Consider the following 23,204-nt stretch of genomic DNA (forward strand, 5'->3'; position numbering starts at 1 on the left):
GCATATGGGGAACCGCACAAGGTTTTGCAGCTGGTGAATGACGGTTTACCCTGTCGATCTATGTATGGGATGCCGGAACAGACGCATCACCGCTATGGCGGTTCACAACAAGATGAGCCAGACAATTTATGCATTAGACTTTCCCGACATTGCTCAGCCTTCTGAATGATGAATGGTGCTCCGAGTCCAGTGCATGGATTCTGCCCGTCAAATGATAAGCTCATTGTGTTTGTACCCGTTCTATTCCCTCCCCCTCTTCTCATCTCGTGATTTGTTGTCGTCATTATTCAGTTGATTTTGAACTTCTCCTCTTTCAATCCTTCCTTTGTCCTTCCATTGTAGTACCACTCTAAGCGTTCCGTGGTATCCCACTGCCAGTGCCTGCATTTAGGGGCGGGAGGTCACCCTAATAGTAGACTATAAGAACAGGGATCGACTCCGCATACGTGAGTGAGGGTAATCTAAACCAACAGTGGAGTTGCAATCCCTCCTTGTGCAATCTAAGAAAAAAAAAAATAAAAATAAAATTCAGCTCTCGGATAGCCAGTCCACACTACCAGGTAGTTCCTCGACTCATGTTCTCCGAGCCCTAGCGAACTGAATAAGATTTACTCCAAAGACCGTGCTACCGAGCATTGGAGTCCACCGAAAAAAAAGCACGGGGTACTGCTGATCAGCGATCGCCCGAACGAAAAATCAAACGAACTGAACAAGGTATTTTACTAGAACCATCGAGTCACATTTCTCGAAGTGAACGGACTGTGGCCTGCCATCGAGATTGATCAGCAGTGGAGCATCGCGCTGACTAAGAGGGCATGGTTATCCTGCCCAAGATCGATCCATCCGTGGAGAGAGAGTGAGAGAGAGTGAGCCTATACAATTTGGTTTCTCCTCCTGTTCACTGGCCTCGGATTCCCCGATTTAGCCGTCGATGGGTCTTCTGATAGAATACTCTTTCGCTTAAAGTGTTGTTTTTTCTTGAATTACTTGTCAGAAACCTATTTTCTATTTTTCAATTCTTTTTTCTTTTCCCTGTTCTTGTTCTTGTGGTGTTGTTCAAGGCCGACCACCACTTCCAAACTGAAGCGCGGCCAGCCCAGCCCAGCCAGACCAGCCAACCAAAGCACGGCGGCCTTCCCTCGTCTCGTCCACCTTCTCCAGGTCCTTACTCTTTCCCAGCACCGAACTACTAACTCCCAACTCTCCCCATCCCCATCCTCTTTCTTACGAAGAACAACTACCGCCCACCTCAGCCTCTCGTCACTCGCTCTTCCTTTTCAAACCCTTCTCTACCTCTTCTCTCGTTTGTATCGTCGCCCAAATTGTATCATCGGCCGCCGGATGCCTAGCCGTCATCGCCCGCCTCTCTTTCCTCTTGTCACCCTGGTGGTTGCTCCTCTCCGTCGACGCTTCTTCCCCGCTCCCATGATTCCATGACTACCTTTTCTCTGCGTTGTCTTACGGCCCTGGTGGTACATTGACCTCCTCACCACCAAGCGACTTTCCTAATCTACAGCCAACCCCGGGGCGTTTTCTTCTTGTCCGGTCCCCCGGTTAATTTGCTCTCATGCAGGTGCGTCGCTTTCTTTATGTCCGCGTTCTACCCAAAAAATTTCCCCCCCGTTGTACCCCTCGCCTACAACAACACTCTGGGGAAAGCTTAAGGCTGCTCCTGGCCTTTTGTTTATCCTTTACCGAAGGGTTTACCTGGCAAGAAAGCATCTCTTGTGCGATGCGTTGTGGACCCTCCATCCCCTGTTTCAATTGTATCATTCAAGGACTGTCTCTAAACATGCCGTCGTCAGTTTCAGGCTTCACCGAGCCCCTCTGAGCCAAGCGGAGGATATGCAACGAAAAGAGGCCATGTACCTCAACTGTCGATCAGTGACCCCAGTCACCATGTCACCGAAGCCATTGGCCATATGTACGAAGACGATTACGACAAGCGAGATTCTCGACGCCTCAGTTTCATATCCTCCCCGTTGAGCGAATCCATTACTATAATTCCCACAAAGCTCGCCGGCTGCGGATCCCCTACCTCCCCACAGTCTCTCCAGGTTCAAAACCACATCAATGATCACAACAATCGGCAAGCGAACGGGCAACCATGGCCGCATGGGGCCAAGTCCGCCGAAAGTAGCCCGACGTCTCCCGCGTCCACAACGTCCCCCGTATCGACCGACACAGCCACAACCTCCTTCCCTCTGAACGATGTCGACTATGAATCCGACCCGGCCGCCGTAGCACAAGAGCTGAACAATCTCGCCGCCATCCGGCGGATGTCTATGGATGTTGCTGCTAAGGATGACCCCGATCTCCCTAGCTTCTCCGTTCCATCCATAGCGCCCTCTCCCTCCGACGACGAAAACGATGCATCGCGATTGTTTTGGGTTCCAGCCCGGTTACACCCGGAACTTGCCCCGAAGGAGTTCAAGTCTTTCCTTGAAAGTAAAACAGAACAGATCAAGCGGAAATCAGGCGACTTTTCTACCTTGGGCCCGGAGCGTGAAGGATCAATAGGGGGCTTGAGGCGAAAGCGGTCTATGCTATCCAGGCAAATTGACACCTCTCAGGGATATACAGATGGCGCCGAGCGACTCGAACGAAAACGTTCACAATCGAAACGCGATTCGTTGGGGCCCAATCTGCATGAATTAGAAACAATAGTGAACGATTCGAAGCCGCGAGTTCCCAACGCAACGAATATCCTCGATGGGATTCAGAAACTTGGCATATCCACCGACGAGGATAAACCTATCCTTCCCCCTGCACCTCCAAGCCACAGCCTCAGACGCTCGACAAGGACACAATATAGGAAGGCCGGAAGTCTGAAGAAAGGCGAGAAGGCCCCGTATTCGAAGCGCGTGGCTAGGACTTCGGACGCAGATGAGAGGGTTACTTCACCGACTGGTTCTTCTGGAGGTCAAGCAGTCTTGGGGCTGACACGAATGTCTACCGACCCAACACCGAGTTCAACGCGAGCTCAAGCTGCGGCCAAATCGACTCTAGGCGCACCCCAGGCCCCTGTTGCGACAACTAGTACAACAACAGCAAGCTCCAGTGTAGACTCAGCGGTGGAACAATCACAACCAGCCAACGACCGCTCTCATGATGCAGCTTCGTCAGATCCGTCGAACCGGGCCAGCGCGCCAGCACATGCGCGACAATGGCACTCACGGATCAGCTCCAATGGACGGTCAACAGCGGACGTTCCACCGTCAGAACAAAAGATACCTGAAATCATTGAAACGCCTCCTCCCGGGACTCCCACCACGCCTGCAACACCGACCTCACAGTCACATGCGTCCCCGAAAGCACCCGCAGGCCAAGACAGAATGCAGGAACGAAGCTCAAGTAAGCGGTCAGCACATAGTCGCACTCAGAAGGAGACCACACCCACCTTCAATGACTTCGCCAATACCCCACAGCCTCTTCCTGGAAACACCACCCGAACGGACAGCCTGTCCTACATTCCAACTTTCGAGGATCGCAAGGCTGATTCGAAGGAGAAGGAGAAGGAAACAAAAGAGTCGAAGAAGTCGAAAGATAAGAAAGATTCGGAGGGTGGCCGCAAATCCAGCTGGCACTGGCTGCTGGGTTCTGAGGATAAAGATAAAGAGAAGAAAAAGGACAAGGACAGTGACTCGAAGAAACTCAAGGCTAAGATAGTGGACAAAGTTCATGAGACCGCGCACGCTCTGCCATCCTCAAGCGATTCTAGTCAGCGAGGCCGCGAAAGCGTTGCAGTGGATCGACTGGATCCCAAACTGGAAGAGGAGCGTCGCAAGGATAATGCGCGACGGACCTCTGGGGAGTCGAAGAAAGAGAAGGAGTCTGGGCTGTTCTCCTCCATATTCGGCGGAAGTAGGAAGAAGAGCAGTGGTGACACTAGCCATCACAGCCATCATCACAAGAAAAGCGCTTCTCGAAACCTATCACCTGATCCGCCTGTGCGTGAGCTGCGGCCAGATGTTGATTACGCTTGGACCCGCTTCTCGATTCTAGAAGAAAGAGCGATCTACCGGATGGCTCACATCAAGCTTGCGAATCCTCGACGCGCACTGTACTCTCAGGTCTTGCTCAGCAATTTCATGTACTCTTACTTGGCGAAGGTCCAGCAGATGCATCCGCACATGATGTTGGCTACTTCCGCTGCGCAAAGGCAGCAGCAGAAGCAACAAGAAGAGTATCAACAATACCAAAAATATCAAGAGGTGAGTATTCCGCGAAGATGCTCTATTGTCATTGAAGGTTCTAACCGTTCGTCGAAACTACAGTCTCAGGAGCAACAATATACGGATAGTTCCTACGATGATCCTCAAATGTACGAATATACGGACGATGCACAGGATCATTATGGCGCCCATTCGCAAAGTAGCAAGGGTGGCTACGAGAATGGAAATGCATATGGCCCGGGACATTACCAGTATGGTCACTCGACATTTGGCGACGACGTCCAGCTTGACGATGATGACGATGATATGTGGTAATAGGGAACAGACTAGTGATTCCCTTTATTGCTGTTGATTCTATTGCAGCGCACTAAATACCCCTTGTGCCAAGTCTGGTCGGTTCTCACTCTCTGTACACTGATATTAGCCTTTACTTCTTGTGTCATCCTCGCATTCTTTTCACTCCCCTGGTGGTGGACTCTTCCATTTTTTCTATGCACAGGGCATATAAGGGTATACAGAGGAAGCCATTGAAGCTCCTCTATTCTCGTTTGAACACTTGTCGTGTCAACTTATATAGTGGTCCTTTGAATATTCCACGATGGTAGGGTAGGGCCTGACATAGCTTCTCGTCTTGGGTTTCTTTGTTCGCATAGCGTCTGGGGTTTGTCGATTGTTTTCTTTGTCCGGCGTCAACGATGCCTTGTTATAGAAGTCTGAACACTCCGAACGGGTCACATGTTTCTGTGACACCAGTATTTCAGTCAATCCTCGTAACCAATGTGTAATTTAATACCTTCATGATGGTCAACTGTACTCTAGAGATAGACAATCAAACCTCCCCTTTAATTAAACGCTGTCAAGCCCCTAAATCACGCCGTATCTATTCCAGCCGTCCCAACAAGCTATACTAAAATAGCCTAGGATCCACTCGACCCGCGGCCAGCCATCGAGAAATCACGTGACATGCATCTATCTCCCCACAGCCTCCACAGCGTCATCCCGACTTGGCTGGACGGGACCATCACTTCCATTTGCCAACATCGAAAGGAGAACGAACTTAACACAGCCCGTATCGAAGAAGCAAACTCGGCAACCGATACAACGAGATATTTCACATAAGAATCAACGAGGAAACAAATCAGCAGAGTCTCGAGTGCCGAGAAGCGACACCTGAAGCAAAATGGCCGACGCCTTTGAACGTGAACAGTACGAGAACCCACCCACTTTACCTTGACTATTCCTACTCGAAAAGGACGGAAGGATATTTTTTGGCATGGAAATACTAATGCTTGAGGGTTAGACAAAACAATGCGCTCCTAAACTCCCTCTCGTCGAAGGTCTCCGCGCTGAAATCCGTTACCATTGATATCTATGATAATGCGAGGGATCAGGATACGTTGGATCATTCGGTTCGTTGAATCCTTTTTCACTGTATTTGTGTTTTGCTTTTATGTGGATATCGTCTATGGGAGAAACTACGTCTGCCATAGGTATAGATGAACCTGAAAAGCTAACAATATGTTTTGTTTATCATATGTCTAGAACCAAGTCTTTTCCTCCCTCTCCACGAATCTGAAAGGTAGCGCGAGTCGCTTAACTCGTATGGCGCGGCAAGGTGATACCGTTGCGGTGTTGAAGGTCGCTGGTATCGTGGTGACGGTTGCGGTGGCGATTTGGATTATCCTGGGGTGGATTTTCTGATTCTGATTCGATTCGATTTGGTACTGGAGTGGTGGGTTGGTGTATCGTGATGATACCTTAATATTGTCTACTAGCTGGCTGGAGGGGAGTAAGTGCTTGGGCAGGAGTTGTTATCTGGGGATATTGACTCGCGGGCGAGTGATACTCTTTATCTACCTGTCTGCTTGCTTACTTGCATACTTATTCTATTTTTTCTTAATTATTTATAGATCATATTATTATATGTTATTATATGGGAATGGGGAGGCGGGTGGTTTGCGTTGCAATGTGCATAGCTTGTGTTTTGTTTCTCGTGATTGAATAGGATGAGCAGATGAATAGAACGAACCCGTATAGATTTGGGTAGCTTTTACATGATTTTTTTCTGGAGAGAATAGTCTTAGGTTCTATTCACATCAGTTATAGCTTGAATTTTTCCAGTAGGTGTCTAGATATTTACTCTAAGATAATTTAATATCTCTTGTGGTCCCTTTCTGGCTTCACTGATTAGTAGTTGATTATTAAAAGTCAAGTTCCTGGCTTATTCTTTTCTTTCTCTTTCTTTAAGATCTTCCATTACTTAAGATTCTGAACAAGAAGCATTGAAAAAAGGATTCATACTATAGTACTTTATATACTCTATGACAGTCTATGCTGGATACACCCAATAAAGCTTTATCTCTTCAAAGAAGCAGCTTAGAAGATATGGCACATATCTTAGTATTCTATTATATTCCAATATAATAATCTATGTTGCATACAAAGAGCCATTGTCCAGTTTACCAAACCAGCGAATCTCATAGAAATACTATCATCTTATCACTTCAACTGTTCTCAAGACCACAGATAAGAGTGTTATATGAAATACGTAAACAATACTACTATAGAGACAGCTTATATAATTGAGACAATCAGAATGGTGAACGATATTACAAAGAATGGCCGACAAATACCATACAACAGGAATTTGTGGGTATAACGTGTCTCTATGATTCTATATCCCATGTCTCAGACTCAAAAACTGCCGCTCTTTGTTGATATGATGTAGATGATCGGATGCTAAGCCTGGTGTTGACCGAATGAACAGCCGTCAATCCAGAACAAATAGTGCATGATACAGAATGATTCGGCTTCGGAAGAAAGTCGGTCTCTTTTCTTGCCAGAATGTGTATGATCGACAGTGGTTAGGGCTAATATGCAGTCATTAGTTTGATATGTAAATGTGGCTACAGTTGCACAGAGAGATTGACTGGATTGAAATCAAAGCTCGCGATGGATCCACGCCCATAGCTTTGTCTTCAATCAGGACAACAGCAGCTACAGCCAGGCTCTGCTGTACCTTGAAACTACTTCTGACAAATATATCGAGCAAGTCATGTCTAAGATTAAGATGCAGAGGCACAAGCATCTCTGGGCCCTAACTCATTACTCCCATCCTCTACCATCGATGAGTTTCCTAGCAATGTAATGAAATCTAGTCAAACTGCAGGCGCTGAGTGGTGCTGCTTGTGTCGACGAGTGGATGCTATATGGCGATCCCGGGACCCGATTGACATGGCCTGGGTTATTATTCATTCATTTTGGAAGTCCCCATTTCTGATCATTATAGCTATTATTCCCCTTCAGATCCTGCATATTCCGAATTGGCAGGAATATCAAAGATAATTTCATTCTGTACTGCTCGACCACATCCTCACTTCATCAGAAACGGGAAGGTATAATTTTGCAGCATTTAGACAGCAGGCTGGAGCTCTTAGGTGGTTTGACTCCTATATTCATTTCTCTCCGACAAACGCATCTTCTCTCCTTGATTACCTCCAAAATGCACAATATATCGTTGCGCTCGTGGCAGCATAGCTAACCACCATCACAATATCATCCAATACCGTCTTCTGCTTAATATTCTGGCGAAACAGTGGATAGTATTGTGGCGTATCAATTGTAAACGCACTTCCATAAAAAGAGTATCAGCTGGACACTGAGGGGCACTGTCTCCAACCGGATGTCAACATCAAGAAGGAGGAGGAGGAGCTGCAGAGGAAGAAAGATAAAGTCACAGCCTTGGAAGCCTCAATTTTAGCTGAAGAGGCAGATGACAAGTTGATGACCAGGAATAGGGCTTTTTCTTTGCCTTTCTTCTTTTATCTTCGTTTGTTTTTTCAACGTTTAAAAAATCCAATGGCATATTTATCGCCCTATATATCCAGCGTTTCAAGGAATATACTGCGTCTTCAATCTGTCGCCTTTTCCCATAGCCAAATGTCACTTGATTTTTTATATATGCGAGATTGATGTAATTGCCTGAGTTATCCCAGAGCATATCGCCAGTTCTATTTTAGGAAAGGGAAATTCAAGGTATCAACTGCATTCGTCGGAGAATATGGTCACGCCGGGCTATTTGGTTAATGCAGGTCTTGAGCGGTGGAATCTCACACACCACAGAATGTTACACAGCTACGGCGAATAGAATGGCAGGAATGTTATGATGTACATAACAATATCATATGGATCTCTATGGGGTTGATATCTTAAGTGGCGTCCGCTTTAGTGGTTCGCTATGTAATGGCAATGGAACACTTGCATGTGGTGAGCGATTTATGAATTACCAGGGGTTTCGATACCCATTTAGTTCTATTGTCGATACCTTTTGGGATAGTATTAATCTCTGGTTTGTATATTTTTCTGTCGTTTTGTAAGAATAGGGCTACTTATACAGTTTTGATAATTTGAAGATGCTGATGGTCGATGGGATACAGCACGTATACCTTACTCGTCTGGTTCTCAATGATACCACACGACGATAAGCTCCCTGTCTCCGTAGGATATGATTCGTCTAAAGCAAAAGCCAGAAATCCTGTAGATATACCTAGGCAGTAATGAATGAGAGACATCGATAAGCTTTCGTGATAGGGGATGAACGCCACCGATGTCGCGTCACATCCACAGCCTCGTTTCACGAACAGATAACGGTTCCACAGCATGGTCTCTTGCTTCTAGACCCTTACAGGGCTGTTAGGACACGAACTTTCATGACGACATAATCGATTGCCATTCTGTCCAAGTGTCGAATCTCGGTCTGCGCTATATACTGGCCATTAGCAGTGTTTGTTCACCAGCTGGATGGTGGTACCTGCAGGGGTGTGTTGCTTTCTGGGTCTAGAAAGTTGTAGTCCCTCGGTAAGACGTCTCAGTCATCGAACAGACGAGACCCTTCCAACATTTGGATAACGGGCTACGTTCTCGTTTACCTTTCGATCGCAATAACGGGGCTCTCATCATGATAGGGTAACGGTCTGATCCCGATCGTTAAATCAGCCGATCAAACTTGATAGAACCGTCCTGTAGGATATTAGCTGGCGGAGTGCCTGAATGTCTATCTGCGAGCGATGTTGTCATGTGTGCGTTCCGGTAGCAGCACGTCATGCATTCAGCGTGTGAGCGCAGTGCTCTAGATGCTACAGTACATGGACTTATCGTTCCTATAGAGTATAGCCCAGTCAAGAGCTAGATAGAGATAACGTCATATCCGAAGAGTCAGATACGAGTATGAGGCGCTGGGCAGATCAAAAATACTTGTTCAGGAAGTCGCCGGATGAAGTGCAGACTCTCATCTTTCAGATCAAGAGAACCGCGATTAGATGGGAATCTCATCATTTAATCTCTATGGAGAGTGCATATCGGGTAAGAGTTCGGCAGAGGACGTGAGAGTGATGCCGAATTAACGTGGCAACGAGCTCAGGCCATAGCGACAGCAAGGGGCAGTGCTGACGTTCATGTTGATACGTCACGGACACAAAGTGCCACGGACCGAGTCGATCGATTAGACCTCAGCGCATAGTCGCACAGTGTAAGTGCTTGCTGGGATGTTGTTGACCTCGGCCTTCAAAGATGGTTGATACTGTGTAACCATCCTTCTTTTCTTTGTTCACCCTTTCAATGCACCAGTAACCACTGGGTTGGTATTATTTGTTAGGTTGGACAGACAAAGTACGAAAGATAACTAGTTAAGCAGCAAAGTGATTATCTAAGTGGCAGTGAAGGTCGAGACCATCATGCCAAAGTGTTTGGAATGTAGATCCCGGGCAGACAGCCGGCCAATTGCAGAAGCATCTGCCGATGCATGGGTGGCTGCCACGGAGAGGGACGAGCTATTTTCCAGAGGGGAGAAATGCAAATCCCTTAGTGCCAGGTATGACCCGATCAAATTGCCGTAGGGCCAGCAATGACTAGCTAACCAGTAGTCTAGTCAGTGGTGGCAGATAAGATGATGATTGCTCGTATCGAATCATATCGGATAAGGAAGGACAAGGAAGGAAGAAAGAGAGGGAGAGGGTGGGCGAAGACAGTAGCGCTACTGTTCCTGCGATTCCTGCGATCGCATAACTCGGGTAAATAGGGAAATTTACTACACGAATGGGACTCGGTTCGGGCCACGTGCCGCTCAGGACCACCGCCCGTTGGGTCGCAACTCGCAACACTGGAGGGAAATTCTCCGTCCACCAGAAACAGAAGGCACGATCATCCGCGAATTGGCGCGAAAACTATTATCCCTCATCCAGCATCCGGTGTACACTCCTTCGTCTTTTACCGACCGCCGATGCTCTAAACCCCTTGGGCCTCTACTTTGCATCGTCTAATATCTGCACCGTCAAGCTTTTGCTGCATTGGGATCTCATGTCCGTCCAGGCATTCATCAGTGGGACCAGCGGCAACTTCCGCCTCGGAGATATTCACAATGAGTTGCTTTACTTCTACTTTGCGCTCAATTCTCTGCTGATTTTCTCGCTCATCCTCATTTCAATTTACCCCTCTTCTGCCCGCGTTTGCAGATGCGAAAAAGGACACCCGACATACTCCGTAGCAGCCCTGAGAAACCGTGGACAAGGAGCGGGAAATAGATTTCCACTGGCCGTGGACTGAAAACGCAGTGAGTCCGTGCCCGTCCCTGGTTCAGCCCATGGATGTCATCCATTGGTTCATCGCTCGAGACCAACGGTCGGGAATCAGGGCCCTTGACTGGCTTGTGGCTGTTATCCGACCGGCCAATGACCACGTAAGGCCTCAGGGTCTGGAAGAACAAGGCTTTTTCATTTGAGGCATTTCCGCGCTGCGCTGTACCAATTGTCTCTTCAGGGTGTCCTGATACTGTTTACGAATCTGTCTCACTAAACTTGCCACGACAATCAACGCCCCCAAGGTAGTCGTTGATTGTCTTGTCACCTGTGATTCGCCAACCTTGTGCTAAATGACGGGGCAGCGGTTCGTATGACGGAGCTAAATGCCTTAGACCAGAGTACTTTCGGCAAGCCGAAGTGTAAATTTCAAGACCTACGGACCACGGCATTCCGTACCTAATCTTAGCTTCCGTATCAGCCTAGAGATGGTGAAACATGGCTGGCTGCACGTTGGCGGCCGCTTGCAGCATCAATCTCGAAAATCTATCACTCAGAGGTCGTTATCAGACATCATTGGTCTTGTTTTCGGGGTCTGCGTGCTCCCGCTGATGAGCCTGTGATCGAGCTGCGTCACCGTTGGAGAGGCTTTGGTGCGATTAGCCATCACCAGAGTTGTTCGATGGATCCGGCCAGCAGGGATCATCATGGAGGCTGCCTACAGAAGGCTGGGTGGTGGGAAGGGGGTTGGAACAGCCCAGCACAACCTGCAATGGCGGGCTTCGACGCCGTACTTTGAATTTTTTGACAGTCGAGCCCCAAATCTGAGAGTGGGCCCAGTTCCCTATCTTGGCCCACATTATTGACTTTGCTGGCCTGGATGATGTGATCACAGGTTAGTTCTGCACATCATACCCATCTGAAAATTTGTTCTGGAACCCTGACTCACCGACTCTATCCCACTCGGATGTCCACTTCAACCCTGAAGTGTCGATATGGTTGAGTCGTCCGTCAGTTGCTCATGGGAGTGACAACGATACAGTGGGTCTCACAGCCTTTTTGGCTATCCATGATCGCCCTCGCGATAGGACGCGTGCACCTAGGTCTCGAGCGCTCTTCGTGAAATCATGGTTTGCGTCAAGAGACCTTAGCGGTGTGTCTAGGCTACTGGGGAAGTTGCGGCCCGAAAGCTCCCTTCCCTTTGGAGGGCGTCACCATTACGGCAAGAAAACTTGGTAAATTTTTTGCTACGACCGCCGTGATTAGCTACGGTTAACAATGTCCTTGTCAATCCACCCAGAGTTTTCCTTTCCCCCCCCGACATCGACGTTTGCGGTCGGCAGGACTCGTAATCGTGGTGATGCCGCTAAGAGTCGGGTCGCGGTAGTGGCGAGTATCGGAGTTATGCGACTCTCTCCGATCACATGTTGGATGGTCCCCCCGGAAGTACCCGACGGCGGTGTACTCTGTATGTCCCGAAGGATAAGCGGGTGGCTTATGAACAAAGTAATCTTAGTGTGAAGGGTCACTGAGAACTTAAGGTCAGGTACCAATGGAGATCATATTGCTACTAGTATTGCTAATTCTAGAAGCACTATAGACGCGGTTTCACATGGAATCATCCAGCTCGCTTGGAAGTTCTCGTGTCAGCCAGCAAACCCTCGTTGCCAACACCGGTCGGTGCATCCTTACTCCTACTACCTGTGGCTATTATCGTCAGCTCGCCGACGGCTATGTCCGAGAGCCATGCGTGTTCTGCAGTTGATGCTATGCACCGCAGCACTCCGCATGGGGTGCGTACATCAGTTTTGCGCTCTTCAGGTCTGAGGACGACAAAGCTTCGTAGATCATCGTCAGCGGTAGCTAGATACACCGAACAGGGAGTAAAATCAGTCATGGGGCAGGGGCCTTGTTTTCTGCAGAGAGCAGCGCTGCAGAGCACCTTCTACAAGTAGGAAGGTTTCCGCAAAGAGCTATGAAGTGTCGTCGCTTTGCGTGTCTCGCGTCCACGTCAGGTTAATGAATGTAACGCTAAGATTCGGATCCAATATGGGGCCCTTTGATTGGGCAGTTCACTCTGCATGGGATTATTACGCGATTGTGGATTTTATATCAAGGGTTTCATATCTCTCCCAACCCGCTGTCCTAGATGACCGAAGGAGTTTGTATATCTCATTGGCGGTATCGCCCGGTAGCGTGGGCTAACTGACTGTCCAGGATAGCCGTGGTGGAGTTGCGGTCGGAAGCCAATGGTCCTGCCGGAGGAGATTAGAATGGATGCGTCTCTCTCCACTTTCAGGCATTGGCTTGCGAAGCTCGACTAAATCTTGGGCTGGAGCTGGCGTTAAAGATGCATTCACTATGTAGGATTCTAGACTACTATAGTACCGTGCCAAGTTGCGTTATTGTCAGGAAAGGGTTGTACGCAAGAGGGGCGCACTGCCTATTTTTGCGATTTTTCTTGACCACTGGAGTTGCGCCTCTTACCGTGTTTCTTATCAGTGTCGGGCCGCACATGGCTTGACATTGGAAATGTCATGCCACCCACCGTAGGGCAAAATTTCTGCAATAAGTACGGAGTGGTGGTGTGTGTCCACAATGGAAGGGAGGGATGGGGGTGGAATTGGGGTGGGGGAGCCATGTTACAACAACGTATGACACCCTAAACTGAGCAGAGGGGGAGAGAGAGGTGCAGGGTTCAAAGTAGCATGATAAGCAGATCATCTGGTGGGGCATTCAGGAGTGACGAATACTAGGGTGAATTGGTCACGATCTCTTGCATAACTCCTGCAGCTGGAATTGCAAGCTGTTGTGCGACAACCCTGCAGGATGGACGCGCAGTCTTGGATGGCATCAGGAGAGGAGGGGGAGGGGTAATGGGGCGTCTGAGCCTTCTCGGGACCATTCATCATGGTTTTGTTGCTCAATCTTAGTCTCTTCTGGGCACAGCTGAAGAAGGGCTGAAGGAAGGGATGATATCCTAGGATGTGCGCACAGGTTTTAGCAGGACCGGCTGTTCCTGCGGAATCTCTAACCCGATTTGCCCCCCGAAAGAAGACTAGATCGAGAATCATGCGGGAAGGATGATCCCGAGGCATGCACACACACTATTGCATTGCGCAGGCCAACTGAACTGCTTTTGCCAGGAAGAGGTGGCGGCGGAGGAGGAGGGGGTGGTGGAATAATAATCATAAAAAAAAGGAAAAGGATAATAAATTAATGTTACTTCGATGATCGTCATTTGGCGACTATCATTACTGCCGGTGAATTTAATGTCATTTGCCTTGTGATAGCCACCGGGTAACCGGACTGCCGCCAAGGCCTAGGGCCGATCTTACGAGCAATGCTTCCGTGTAGATAAAACCGGACGATCCCAGACGATGATGGGCCCTTTTGGCTGGGTCTTGGATATAAGTCTTAGTATATCTTCTCAAGAAAAAAAAGTCATTAACTATCTCTACCCCGTATTCTACTCTATTTCACTCTGTCTGTCATTGCAGGCATAGCCAGCAGCCCACTTCTGTGTGAACAACTCTCACGAGGGGAAAACCGAAACAGAAGTAATCAAATCACACACTTATCGTGTGATTATTACGGGTCACGATAACGAGTGGGATCCTGATTACTACTATTGAACCAAATCAAATCAATAATCTAGCGGGAAAAAGCACACCGTGACAGTTCACCCCTCCAGCCTTGTTTCCCTTACGAAAGGGAACTCCCGTGGACATCCTGGTTCCTGCGCCCGCGGCCTTTTCTCCGGTATGTTGGTGATGTAACGTACTATTCAGGCTGAACATTTGCTTTCGCCTCTCTCTCTCTCTCTCTCTCCATTGCTCTTGCTTTCTCTTGTTCACCGATTCTCCATTCCTCAATCCCCATCACTCCGGCTCACCTTCTTTATGTTACTCCGTTGTTACTACCCTTTGAGCCCTTTATAAAAAAACATCATCCCACTGCACCCCCACATACACACTTTTCCAAACATTCAGTCTGGCCGAAGCCTAGCTCCCCTTCGGTCTACTTCCCGCTTCTTAAATTCTCAGAGTCTCCGCTGCCAATGCCGATACTACCCTTTCACAACCTTTTAAGACTTCTGCCATACTAACTCGTCTTCTTTCTTTTATTTTCCAAAAGCGCTGTCACGTCATCGAGTCATCGTTCTATCTTTAGAGCATCAGGTTATTCATCAGCCTGGCTTAGTCAACGCCGCTGGTAATCGCATCATCTTCGGGAGGACTTAATCGAAAGTTTTTCCCTACCCAAGGACCGCCTTGCCACTCCCGGGGCCAAAAAGGTCTCTCCGAAAAGACCCAAAGACGCAAGTGACGGAAACGGCTACTTTTGAAGTCTCCACTTCACCAACTTTCCTTGCTCATAGTGGAACCCGTTGTCGACCCGGTCTTGTCTGCAAATCTGGACAGTCCTAAGCAGATCAGTGGCAGGCTTTATTCCCTTTCGCGCCATAGTCCCGTCGCATTGTCGTGGTTCCTTGGACACCTTCTTTTTAAAATTTTCTTTTTCCATTATTTCCAATTTTTTTTACGTTTTCTCCTTTTTTAGTTTGATTAAATACATCAGCCTCCCGCCCACCCACTTCTCCCCCTTGACATTCCAACCATATCGAACGCCCTTATATCTTCTTGGCTCCCCCCATTCTACTAGCAGCTGCACACAAGCAGCTGTTGGTTGACACAATAACGTCATGGCTTTGAGTTTCTTTGGTGGCGGAGGTAGCTCCAGTCACGCGAAATACTTCGATATCCGGTGAGTCACGCCATTCTCGCACTTACTCCGGCACCCCGACTTCCTTACCCGAGTGCAACGGCTAACCACCCTGTTGTCGCATAACAGTCTTGATGAAGATTATATCGTATTTCGCGGAGGCGAGGAAGAAGCGGCCAGTGCCCATCTGAGCGGAAAGCTCATTCTTTGTCTGTCGGAGCCCTTGTCCATTAAGCACATCAGACTCCATCTTACGGGTATATCTCGGGTTTGGTAAGTGCTGTCGCTAATCCCCCGATGCGACAAGAATCAGAACTAATCGAGCTTGGTTAGTTGGCATTTGCCGTCGAGTACTGCCGGAGGCGGTAGAAAGTCATGGAGAGAACGTGTATTCTACGAGAAGACCTGGAGATTCAGAGATGCGGGCAAAAGCAAGACGGAGGTTCTGCCAGCGGGCAACTACGAATACCCCATCAACCTTGTTCTCGAGGGATCTATGCCGGAGAGCGTTGAAGGCCTTAACGATACCTACGTGACCTATCGCTTCAAGGCGGAAATTGGACGCAAATATGCCAAGGATATTATTGTTCGCCGGCCGCTCCGTATCATTCGCACTCTTGAGCCTAGTGCTCTTGAGCTTGCGCACGCAATGGTGGGTCTCTTCAGATACTCCAAGCTAGTGGAGGAGTTCTTTTTTACTAACTCTGATGGTAGTCCGTGGAAAATGTCTGGCCAAACAAGATTGAATACTCGATCAGCACACCAACGAAGGCCGTGGTTTTCGGAACTAGCATCCGTGTGGACTTCAAGCTGATCCCTCTCCTTAAGGGACTTCGTATTGGACAGATCGTTTCGCAGCTTATCGAAAGCCACGACCTTACCCTGAACCCCGAAGATTCTGATTCCGTCCGCAACACATACAAGAGTACGAGAACCATCTTGAACGATGAGCATGAGCTGGATGAGGACAGCGGTTTGGAAATCATCGATGAAATGGCAGAGGGATATCAGTTTTCGCGTCATCTGGATCTGCCCAAGACTTTGACTCGGTGCCTGCAGGACACTGACACCAGGGGCATCAAAATCCGTCACAAGCTCAAGTTCCGTGTTCAGCTCCTCAATCCTGATGGACACGTCAGCGAGGTATGCAAACCCATGGCATGAAGTCGGTACTGGGAAGTTTATTCTGACATTGTTGCAGCTTCGCGCGACCCTTCCCGTCTCTATCTTCATCTCCCCCAGCTTAGCCATTGACGAAAACAACAACCTTATCGACCAGACCCCTCAGTCCGCTCAAAGAGCGGTCGATAATCTCGCCCAGCAGGCTCCTCCCTTGTACGGCGAGCATCAATTCGATCAACTGTACAGCGAACTTGATCCTTCTGGATACCGGACTCCAGGCCCTGGAAGTGGCCCTGGCACTCCGTTCGGCACCCTTAGCCGTAACCTGTCGGCTGAGAACCTTGCTTCGATGAATGCTTTGACCAACACCGACATTTCCGCTTCTGCCTTGCACACCCGTCTATCGATCCTGCGCGCCAACGGGAATGATCAGCCCTCCCCTACCGACCAGGAGCATCCGGAAAACGACAGCCGTCGCCTGGGCGTTCCTCCCGATTACTTCGGAGCGGGATCCGGTTCCAACTCGCACAGCCCCGCCAGCCCTGAGCTCTCACGCCGTCCCTCTGACGAGGTCGAACACGACTACATCCATTCCGGAATGGCAACTCCCTACCACCCTCAATATGCCGAAGTCGAGACCCTGAGCCGTGTCCCAAGCTACTCCACCGCCGTCCGCACTACTGTCCGCCCTTGCGACTCGGAACTGCCTGATTATCAAGCTGTCATCGCCGAGGATGTTGTCATCTCCGCGCCCCAGTCGCCTCAGCAGGCTCATGTCCGCACCGCCGGCCGCGGGTCTTCATATTTCTCCGCTATCGATGCGCTCCACAGCCGGTCTGGTCTCCTCCACTCCACCTCCAGTCACGACGATGATGAACGTCGACTGCGTCTTGTCCAAGCTCGAGCCAGGGTCTAATTGGGTTGCAGATTTCATTGAGAATAATATTCGATCCCGTCTCTTCTGAGGGAGCAGGTGTCGAAAAAGGAGTTGGAGTCTATTTCTGCTAGGTCGGGGCACTCGGTGGTCAGGTGAAGGCGTGACTGGCTCCGCCTGACCGACTTTGCCGCCTAGAATACCACCTCAGCACATTTTCATCGGTCCTCGGATGCTGGCTGTCCGGGGATACTGCGTTTTCCGAACTCGGCCTATCCCATAAAGCATTAACAGCGTGTGCTACCGTTTCCCTGTTACAGTGTGTTTCTGAACCAAACACGGAAGATGTCGTTGTGCCTCTGAATGCTAGTCGCATACATACTTAGACTTCGTTGGGTGGGGATTTATTTTTTACTGGCGTTCACAACTAATAGACGGGATGGGTTGACTTGGAGGACAGGGAGTCCAGGATTTCGTTCTTCATTTTCTACCCTGATCATCATCCTTGATGAGATGACAGGCGCTTTACGAGCAGATATTTCATGACCCGGTGTCGGCACGAATTATGCACATGTTACCCCGAAAAAGACCTCTCTCAAGTGAGGGGCAAATACACTTTACCTGTTAAATAATACTTTCATACTCTCATAGCATTTAGCGTTACGATAGCAATAGATCTAAACTCCATCATTGCAACCAGACTTTATTTATTTTATAGTGTTGAAAGAGTAGTACCAGGGATGCAGTGAAACGTGAAAGCCAAGAAAACCTTGATTGTGAAGCGTAAATGAATGAGATTGTTTGGTTGAGCTCCCCGTTCTGACGTAGCCACAAAAGAACCAGAGGGGTGGCCATTGAGTGTGAGTCCCCCCTGGAAATGTGTGGCTGAGTCGGGATCCGCTTGCGGAGGTGGCATTTCCGAAGTGGGCATGGCCTGATCACAGAGCAGAACAATCGATGGATGCTACACGGGCCAGCACATCATCATCATCATCGTCGTCTGCGATCAATCGACCGGAAAGGATAGTGAACCTCCCCCATGGAACAATATCTCACGGTGATCCCTTGCCGGAATCGGAGGGACATCTGAGGAACGAAGAAAATCGTGGGTCATCCTGATTTGCGCCATTGAGGGGTAAACTCCTTTGGGGCGGTGACTTCATCGGTCGATCCTTGACCTTTCAGTAACAAATCTTTCTACCTTTTTGTTCTCGTTTGATTGCTTTTGGCGCTTAGAGATTTATTCTCATTTATCGACGTCAATCACATAGTTTTATTCCCCTCCTCCTTCTCACTCTTTCAGATCCCGATTTCCACTTCTGTCCGAATCACACATATACTTATACCGCCTCTTTCCTACCTCCTCCTCCTCCTCCTCCTCCGAGCGTCTGTCTCGCCGGCATCTGCTTGTCCTCGCCCCACTTCCTCCGCTTCAACAAAGGCCAACAAGCCCCTAATCCGTCTGCCCGATTCAACCGTCTTGACTAGTCGGAGATCGCGCTTCCGGTGTCCTCCACCTGTACCGCTCCGACTGCAGTTTTTATTCCTCGTGGGCGCGCCGTTCGACCGTCTTTTTCCCCCTTGAACAGCTGTGTCCCTGAGAGAGGTTGCACGCCGCATCTTTTTCTTTCTTCCCCGCAGCAGCAACCATGTCGACTCCTGTCAGTCCCGTGGAGCATAAGCTCCCTCAGCGTTCGGGAACAGTCACTAGCGCCATGACTGGTGTCAGTCGTCGGACTTCCATGAGTGATGACGAGGCCATTCCTGGCTCTGATAGCAATGAGGTAGGCGATAGGAAATACATTTTCTAGAGTTCTGCGATAGATGGCTAATGATTTCGCGACTGTTTAGACCACGAACCTCCTCCTCGAGCGTCTCCGTGCTTGGAAGCACATGTGTGGATATTTGGAAGAGTATGTGTCTGCGACGGCCAAGGTGTCCAAGTCGCAGTCCAAGGACTTCGAGAAGGTGTTGAAGGTGCGCTTGGCTACACTGGGCTGAACTTGAAGGGTTGGATATGCCTGTTATACTGATACAATGGGTTCCTTGCGTGCAGACTGTGAACGAACCTCTGCGAGAAAGCCACCATTTCTCCCAGAGCGCTGGCGGCGTTGCTTCTTGGTTTGAGAACATCCGCGCCAACACTCAGGTAAATATCTATTTTACCCATACATACAATGACGACATCAGCTCACAGCTGGCTCTAGGGCATGGTGAACCTGTACTCGGACTCTGAGAGAAACCTCAAAGGCTCCGTGCTTCCGACCTTGGAGCGTCTCCACAAGGAAATCAAGGCCAAGTCCAAGGAATTGCAGAACGGCGCTGCAAAGGGCGCCAAGTCTGTCGACAAGGCTCGCGGTGTCACTCAGAAGCACATTGAGCTCCTCGCTCAGCACACGGCCACACTTGACGCCGCGTCCCATAACAAAATCGACACGGCCCATGACCCTTACATTCTCCGTCGAGGTGTTACCCACCGCCTGAACAAGCAGGTTATCGAGGAGAACAACAACCGCCAGGACCTCATCGCTGTGCAGAACAACTTCCAGCAGTTCGAGGCCCATGTCCTGCAGACCGTTCAGGGCGCTATGGAGCAGTTCGTCGTCTACATGGGCGGCCAGCTTGACCGTCACCGCGCCATGTACACGGACATTCTGTCCTCCGCGCAAAAGGTTCCCCCGGACTTCGAATGGGTCAACTTCATGACTAGAAACGACCACATCCTCGTCAACCCCGACGCTCCGCCACGCTCCCTCTCCAACATCACCTTCCCCAACCAGGAGCACCGCGCCACTAAGCCCCTGATCGAAGGCACTCTGGAGCGCAAGTCCCGCGCCATGCTCAAGGGCTACAGCAGCGGTTTCTACGTCGTAACCCCCGCCCGCTACCTCCACGAGTTCAAGGACAACGACGATCTCCGCCGCGACCCCGCCCCCGAACTCTCCCTCTACCTGCCCGACTGCATCATCGGCGCCATCGACGGCTCCAAGTTCAGCGTCAAGGGCAAGGACGTCTCCAGCGGCAAGGTCGGAAACGCCTTCCACACCAACACCGAGCTGAGCTTCAAGGCCGCCAACTCCAACGAGGCCGAGAAATGGTGGACCGTCATTAAGGACGCCACTCGCGCCCCGACGTTCGCTTCTAGCACCACCACCTCGCCAACCAGCCCTGTTGCGGCCGAGAGCTCCCAGCCCCCCGCTTACGTCGAGAAGGAATCCGCTGCTGCTGCTCAGCAGGAACCAGCCACCGCTGCGTCCCCGACCACTCCGGCTGCTGTCTCTCGTACTAACACTAGCGGCTCTGGCACTCTCCCTACTGCGTCTGGTGCTGCCGCACCGGCAGCTGTACCTGCTACCACTGCTACGGAGGATAAGGCGTGATAACTATCTATCTTTTCTTATTTCTGGTATATATGCAACTAACTAACTTACTTACTTAACTACCCGTATAATATTCCCTTTGCTGCATGCATGCAATTGAACTTTATCCTTTTGTTTCCTATTCTCTGTTATTTTCTTGCGTAAATGGTGGTGCGTATAACACTTGATATTCTTCTGTTAATGTCTATATGATGGCTTTCATGTGGAGATTGAGATCTATGAAATTATGTCTGCTGGCTTGAATGTACGTAAGTCGTCGGCTTCTGCGATGCAGGGCGGCCGAGTACTAGTCACTGTTGGTTTCAAGCTTGCGCTTCGGTGTTCATACTCTTCTCATTACGTATCTTCGTTGCTACTTATGTTTCTGATGCCCAGTATGTTACAGAATGAACAAGCTAGTGTATTTACTCATCGATTCATCCGAGCGGATGTATTTCTGGATGTGTACATCGTCTTCAAAGATACATTATAAACTGCAAGAGAATGAGATAAGAAATATAGATTGAGACAAATGTATCGCATCGTTGTAATAGAAACGCTCAAGGGGGTAAAAAAAGTCTGGGAGAATCGTGGGAGCTCGTATGGGATAGATACAGTTCGAAGGAAATAAGTTAAATGCAGTTAATACAGACGAAAGTACGGGAAAGAAAGGTATTGAGGGTGAGAAGTGAAGTATGCAGGCTTAGAAATCTTCAGGACTTTCGAGGTCTGCCAGTTTCTGGCCCAGGAATCTCCCTAACGCTGCAGATTTGGACTCCAGCGCGAGCAGGATGGATGGCGAGGCGGAGAGGTTCAAGGTCGCTAGACGGGCTAGATCACTGCTCCGGTCGATTTCGTACTGGCTTTCGAGCTGCGCGTCTGAGCTAGGGCCATGGCGGCCTCCGTTGGCTGCTACAACGCTGGCATATGTCCTCCCATCATTGGCAGCGTCGTCGCCTCCGGGATGTGAGGATCCGTTCAAAATACTCTGTGTACCGTTTGGTGTTGCTGCGTCTTCGGCATCTCCCAGTTTCGATGGCCCGACTGCGGCAAGAAGGACCTTGTCTGCGATTCTTGTCACGACCGCCACTAAATCGTCAAGTTCGAAAACAATAGACCCGACATCGCCTAGGGACACAGACGGGGTGGTCACGTATGATGATGGGTGACTGGCGGGGTTCACGCCGGTGAGGTTCCCACATGATGCATTCTTAGCGTAGCATGTGTACGCCGCACCGTATGTTGCGCTCAGATTGCGCAGCTGCCGAGAAGGGAGGGAGGATGCGTATGCGAAAATAGCGCCATTGGTAGCGAATACCCTGTGAAGCATGGTTCATTAGCATCTCGGTCGCCGAGGGAGCAGGAATGTCCATACATCATAGAGGTAATTTCCGGAGGTGATAGGTTATCCTCTAGGAGGTCGCTGAGCGCCTCCGCATCCAGCATTTTAATGTCCGGAAGACCGGGTATCATGTTGTCTTCGTTGTGCTGCTCGTAGCAGTCTCCAAGCGCGATGTCTTGTTCAAGTGTTTTGTTTTCAATAATCCAGCCCTTGGGCGGAGACCAAGAACAGTCTTCGGGAAAGAAGAAGCAGTTGTCCCAGTAGTCACGGTCGTTGTAATCGTATTCGATCGGGTCTTCGGAGTATCCAAGGAGGTCTTGCGCGTACTGAACGGGGCTTCGTGCCCAATAAGGACGGTATGGGAGTTCGGGATAGACTTTGGGGTTTTGACCGGGGATACCTGGCCGAACTGGATGATCATATTCAGCCATATTGACTCGGTGAGGATGTATTATGGGATATTGAGGGTAGTAAATGATGTTCGGAGGTTGAAGGCAGAGTAATTGTGCTTGATAGGGGGTTTTGTAGAAGGGTAGAAAGCAGAGTGAGTGTCCAAGATAAGACGAGACGGTGGTAGTACAAAGGACGAACGTGAACCATTTTAAGAAGCCTCTTCTGCCACTTGGGCTTAAAGACACAACTAATCAAGTTGGAACTCCTGCCCAAGGCTGATGCCGAAGTCCGGATCTCATGGTCAAATGAGGCGTGGTATGATTCATCTGACGTTCCAGAACGCAGGAAGCGAGGCGTGGGGGGTGTTTCACGGAGGAATGTCACAGCTGGGGGCCAATGGCCACGACAGCAATGGAACGAGGTAAGGACACGAAAATAGCATAATGTGGGAGGTAAAAGGAGGAAAGGGAGAGGAAAAAGAAACGAAAGGCGGCAGACAATGGCCAACAAGGCCGATATCTGGGGCGAAAGCGAGGATCGCTTGGGCGGAGGATGACGATCCCTGGGGATTCAAGCCAGAGGGACACAACAGAATACGGGAGAGAAAAAGAAAAAAAAAACAAACCTTATAGAAAGCGAGAG

General features: G+C 49.5%; 5 protein-coding genes across 5 annotated transcripts; 4 read left to right on the forward strand and 1 right to left on the reverse strand.

Annotated features, from left to right (window-relative positions):
• Window positions 1–1,922: 1,922 nt before the first annotated feature.
• On the forward strand, window positions 1,923–4,593 carry BO83DRAFT_423136 (putative telomere silencing protein Zds1; the record flags this gene model as incomplete). Its single annotated transcript, XM_025535081.1, has 3 exons — window positions 1,923–4,214; window positions 4,278–4,486; window positions 4,539–4,593. 3 exons carry the CDS (start codon window positions 1,923–1,925, stop codon window positions 4,591–4,593), a joined length of 2,556 nt encoding a protein of 851 aa, XP_025391960.1.
• Window positions 4,594–5,197: 604 nt separating this feature from the next.
• On the forward strand, window positions 5,198–6,199 carry BO83DRAFT_374822 (SNARE domain- containing protein). Its single transcript, XM_025530294.1, has 3 exons — window positions 5,198–5,381; window positions 5,476–5,584; window positions 5,718–6,199. Exons 1-3 carry the CDS (start codon window positions 5,356–5,358, stop codon window positions 5,874–5,876), a joined length of 294 nt encoding a protein of 97 aa, XP_025391961.1. The 5' UTR covers window positions 5,198–5,355; the 3' UTR covers window positions 5,877–6,199.
• Window positions 6,200–15,452: 9,253 nt separating this feature from the next.
• On the forward strand, window positions 15,453–17,565 carry BO83DRAFT_453953 (arrestin family protein; the record flags this gene model as incomplete). The annotated part of the gene is made up of 5 exons (XM_025536928.1): window positions 15,453–15,514; window positions 15,602–15,745; window positions 15,806–16,124; window positions 16,187–16,615; window positions 16,674–17,565. 5 exons carry the CDS (start codon window positions 15,453–15,455, stop codon window positions 17,508–17,510), a joined length of 1,791 nt encoding a protein of 596 aa, XP_025391962.1. The 3' UTR covers window positions 17,511–17,565.
• Window positions 17,566–18,758: 1,193 nt separating this feature from the next.
• Window positions 18,759–20,961, forward strand: BO83DRAFT_129604 (PH domain protein). Its single transcript, XM_025526092.1, has 4 exons — window positions 18,759–19,252; window positions 19,320–19,445; window positions 19,525–19,617; window positions 19,676–20,961. The coding sequence occupies exons 1-4, from the start codon at window positions 19,118–19,120 to the stop codon at window positions 20,846–20,848; spliced, it is 1,527 nt and encodes a 508-aa protein (XP_025391963.1). The 5' UTR covers window positions 18,759–19,117; the 3' UTR covers window positions 20,849–20,961.
• Window positions 20,962–21,425: 464 nt separating this feature from the next.
• Window positions 21,426–22,887, reverse strand: BO83DRAFT_453957 (uncharacterized protein). The gene is made up of 2 exons (XM_025536929.1): window positions 22,203–22,887; window positions 21,426–22,146 (listed from the first exon to the last, which is right to left on the reverse strand). Exons 1-2 carry the CDS (start codon window positions 22,598–22,600, stop codon window positions 21,531–21,533), a joined length of 1,014 nt encoding a protein of 337 aa, XP_025391964.1. The 5' UTR covers window positions 22,601–22,887; the 3' UTR covers window positions 21,426–21,530.
• Window positions 22,888–23,204: the final 317 nt, after the last annotated feature.

Source organism: Aspergillus eucalypticola, assembly GCF_003184535.1.
Source record: "Aspergillus eucalypticola CBS 122712 chromosome Unknown BO83scaffold_3, whole genome shotgun sequence".
NCBI lineage: Eukaryota > Fungi > Ascomycota > Eurotiomycetes > Eurotiales > Aspergillaceae > Aspergillus > Aspergillus eucalypticola.

Excerpts from the sequence above, each read along its gene's own strand:
- BO83DRAFT_374822 (XM_025530294.1), top strand. The coding sequence starts at position 5,356 with ATGGCCGACGCCTTTGAACGTGAACA. Across the intron at positions 5,382-5,475 it reads GACGCCTTTGAACGTGAACA|ACAAAACAATGCGCTCCTAA; the intron begins GTACGAGAACCC and ends CTTGAGGGTTAG. Across the intron at positions 5,585-5,717 it reads AGGATACGTTGGATCATTCG|AACCAAGTCTTTTCCTCCCT; the intron begins GTTCGTTGAATC and ends TCATATGTCTAG.
- BO83DRAFT_453957 (XM_025536929.1), bottom strand. The coding sequence starts at position 22,600 with ATGGCTGAATATGATCATCCAGTTCGGCCAGGTATCCCCGGTCAAAAC. Across the intron at positions 22,147-22,202 it reads CCGGAAATTACCTCTATGAT|GGTATTCGCTACCAATGGCG; the intron begins GTATGGACATTC and ends CATGCTTCACAG.
- BO83DRAFT_129604 (XM_025526092.1), top strand. The coding sequence starts at position 19,118 with ATGTCGACTCCTGTCAGTCCCGTGGAGCATAAGCTCCCTCAGCGTTCG. Across the intron at positions 19,253-19,319 it reads CTGGCTCTGATAGCAATGAG|ACCACGAACCTCCTCCTCGA; the intron begins GTAGGCGATAGG and ends GCGACTGTTTAG. Across the intron at positions 19,618-19,675 it reads ACATCCGCGCCAACACTCAG|GGCATGGTGAACCTGTACTC; the intron begins GTAAATATCTAT and ends AGCTGGCTCTAG.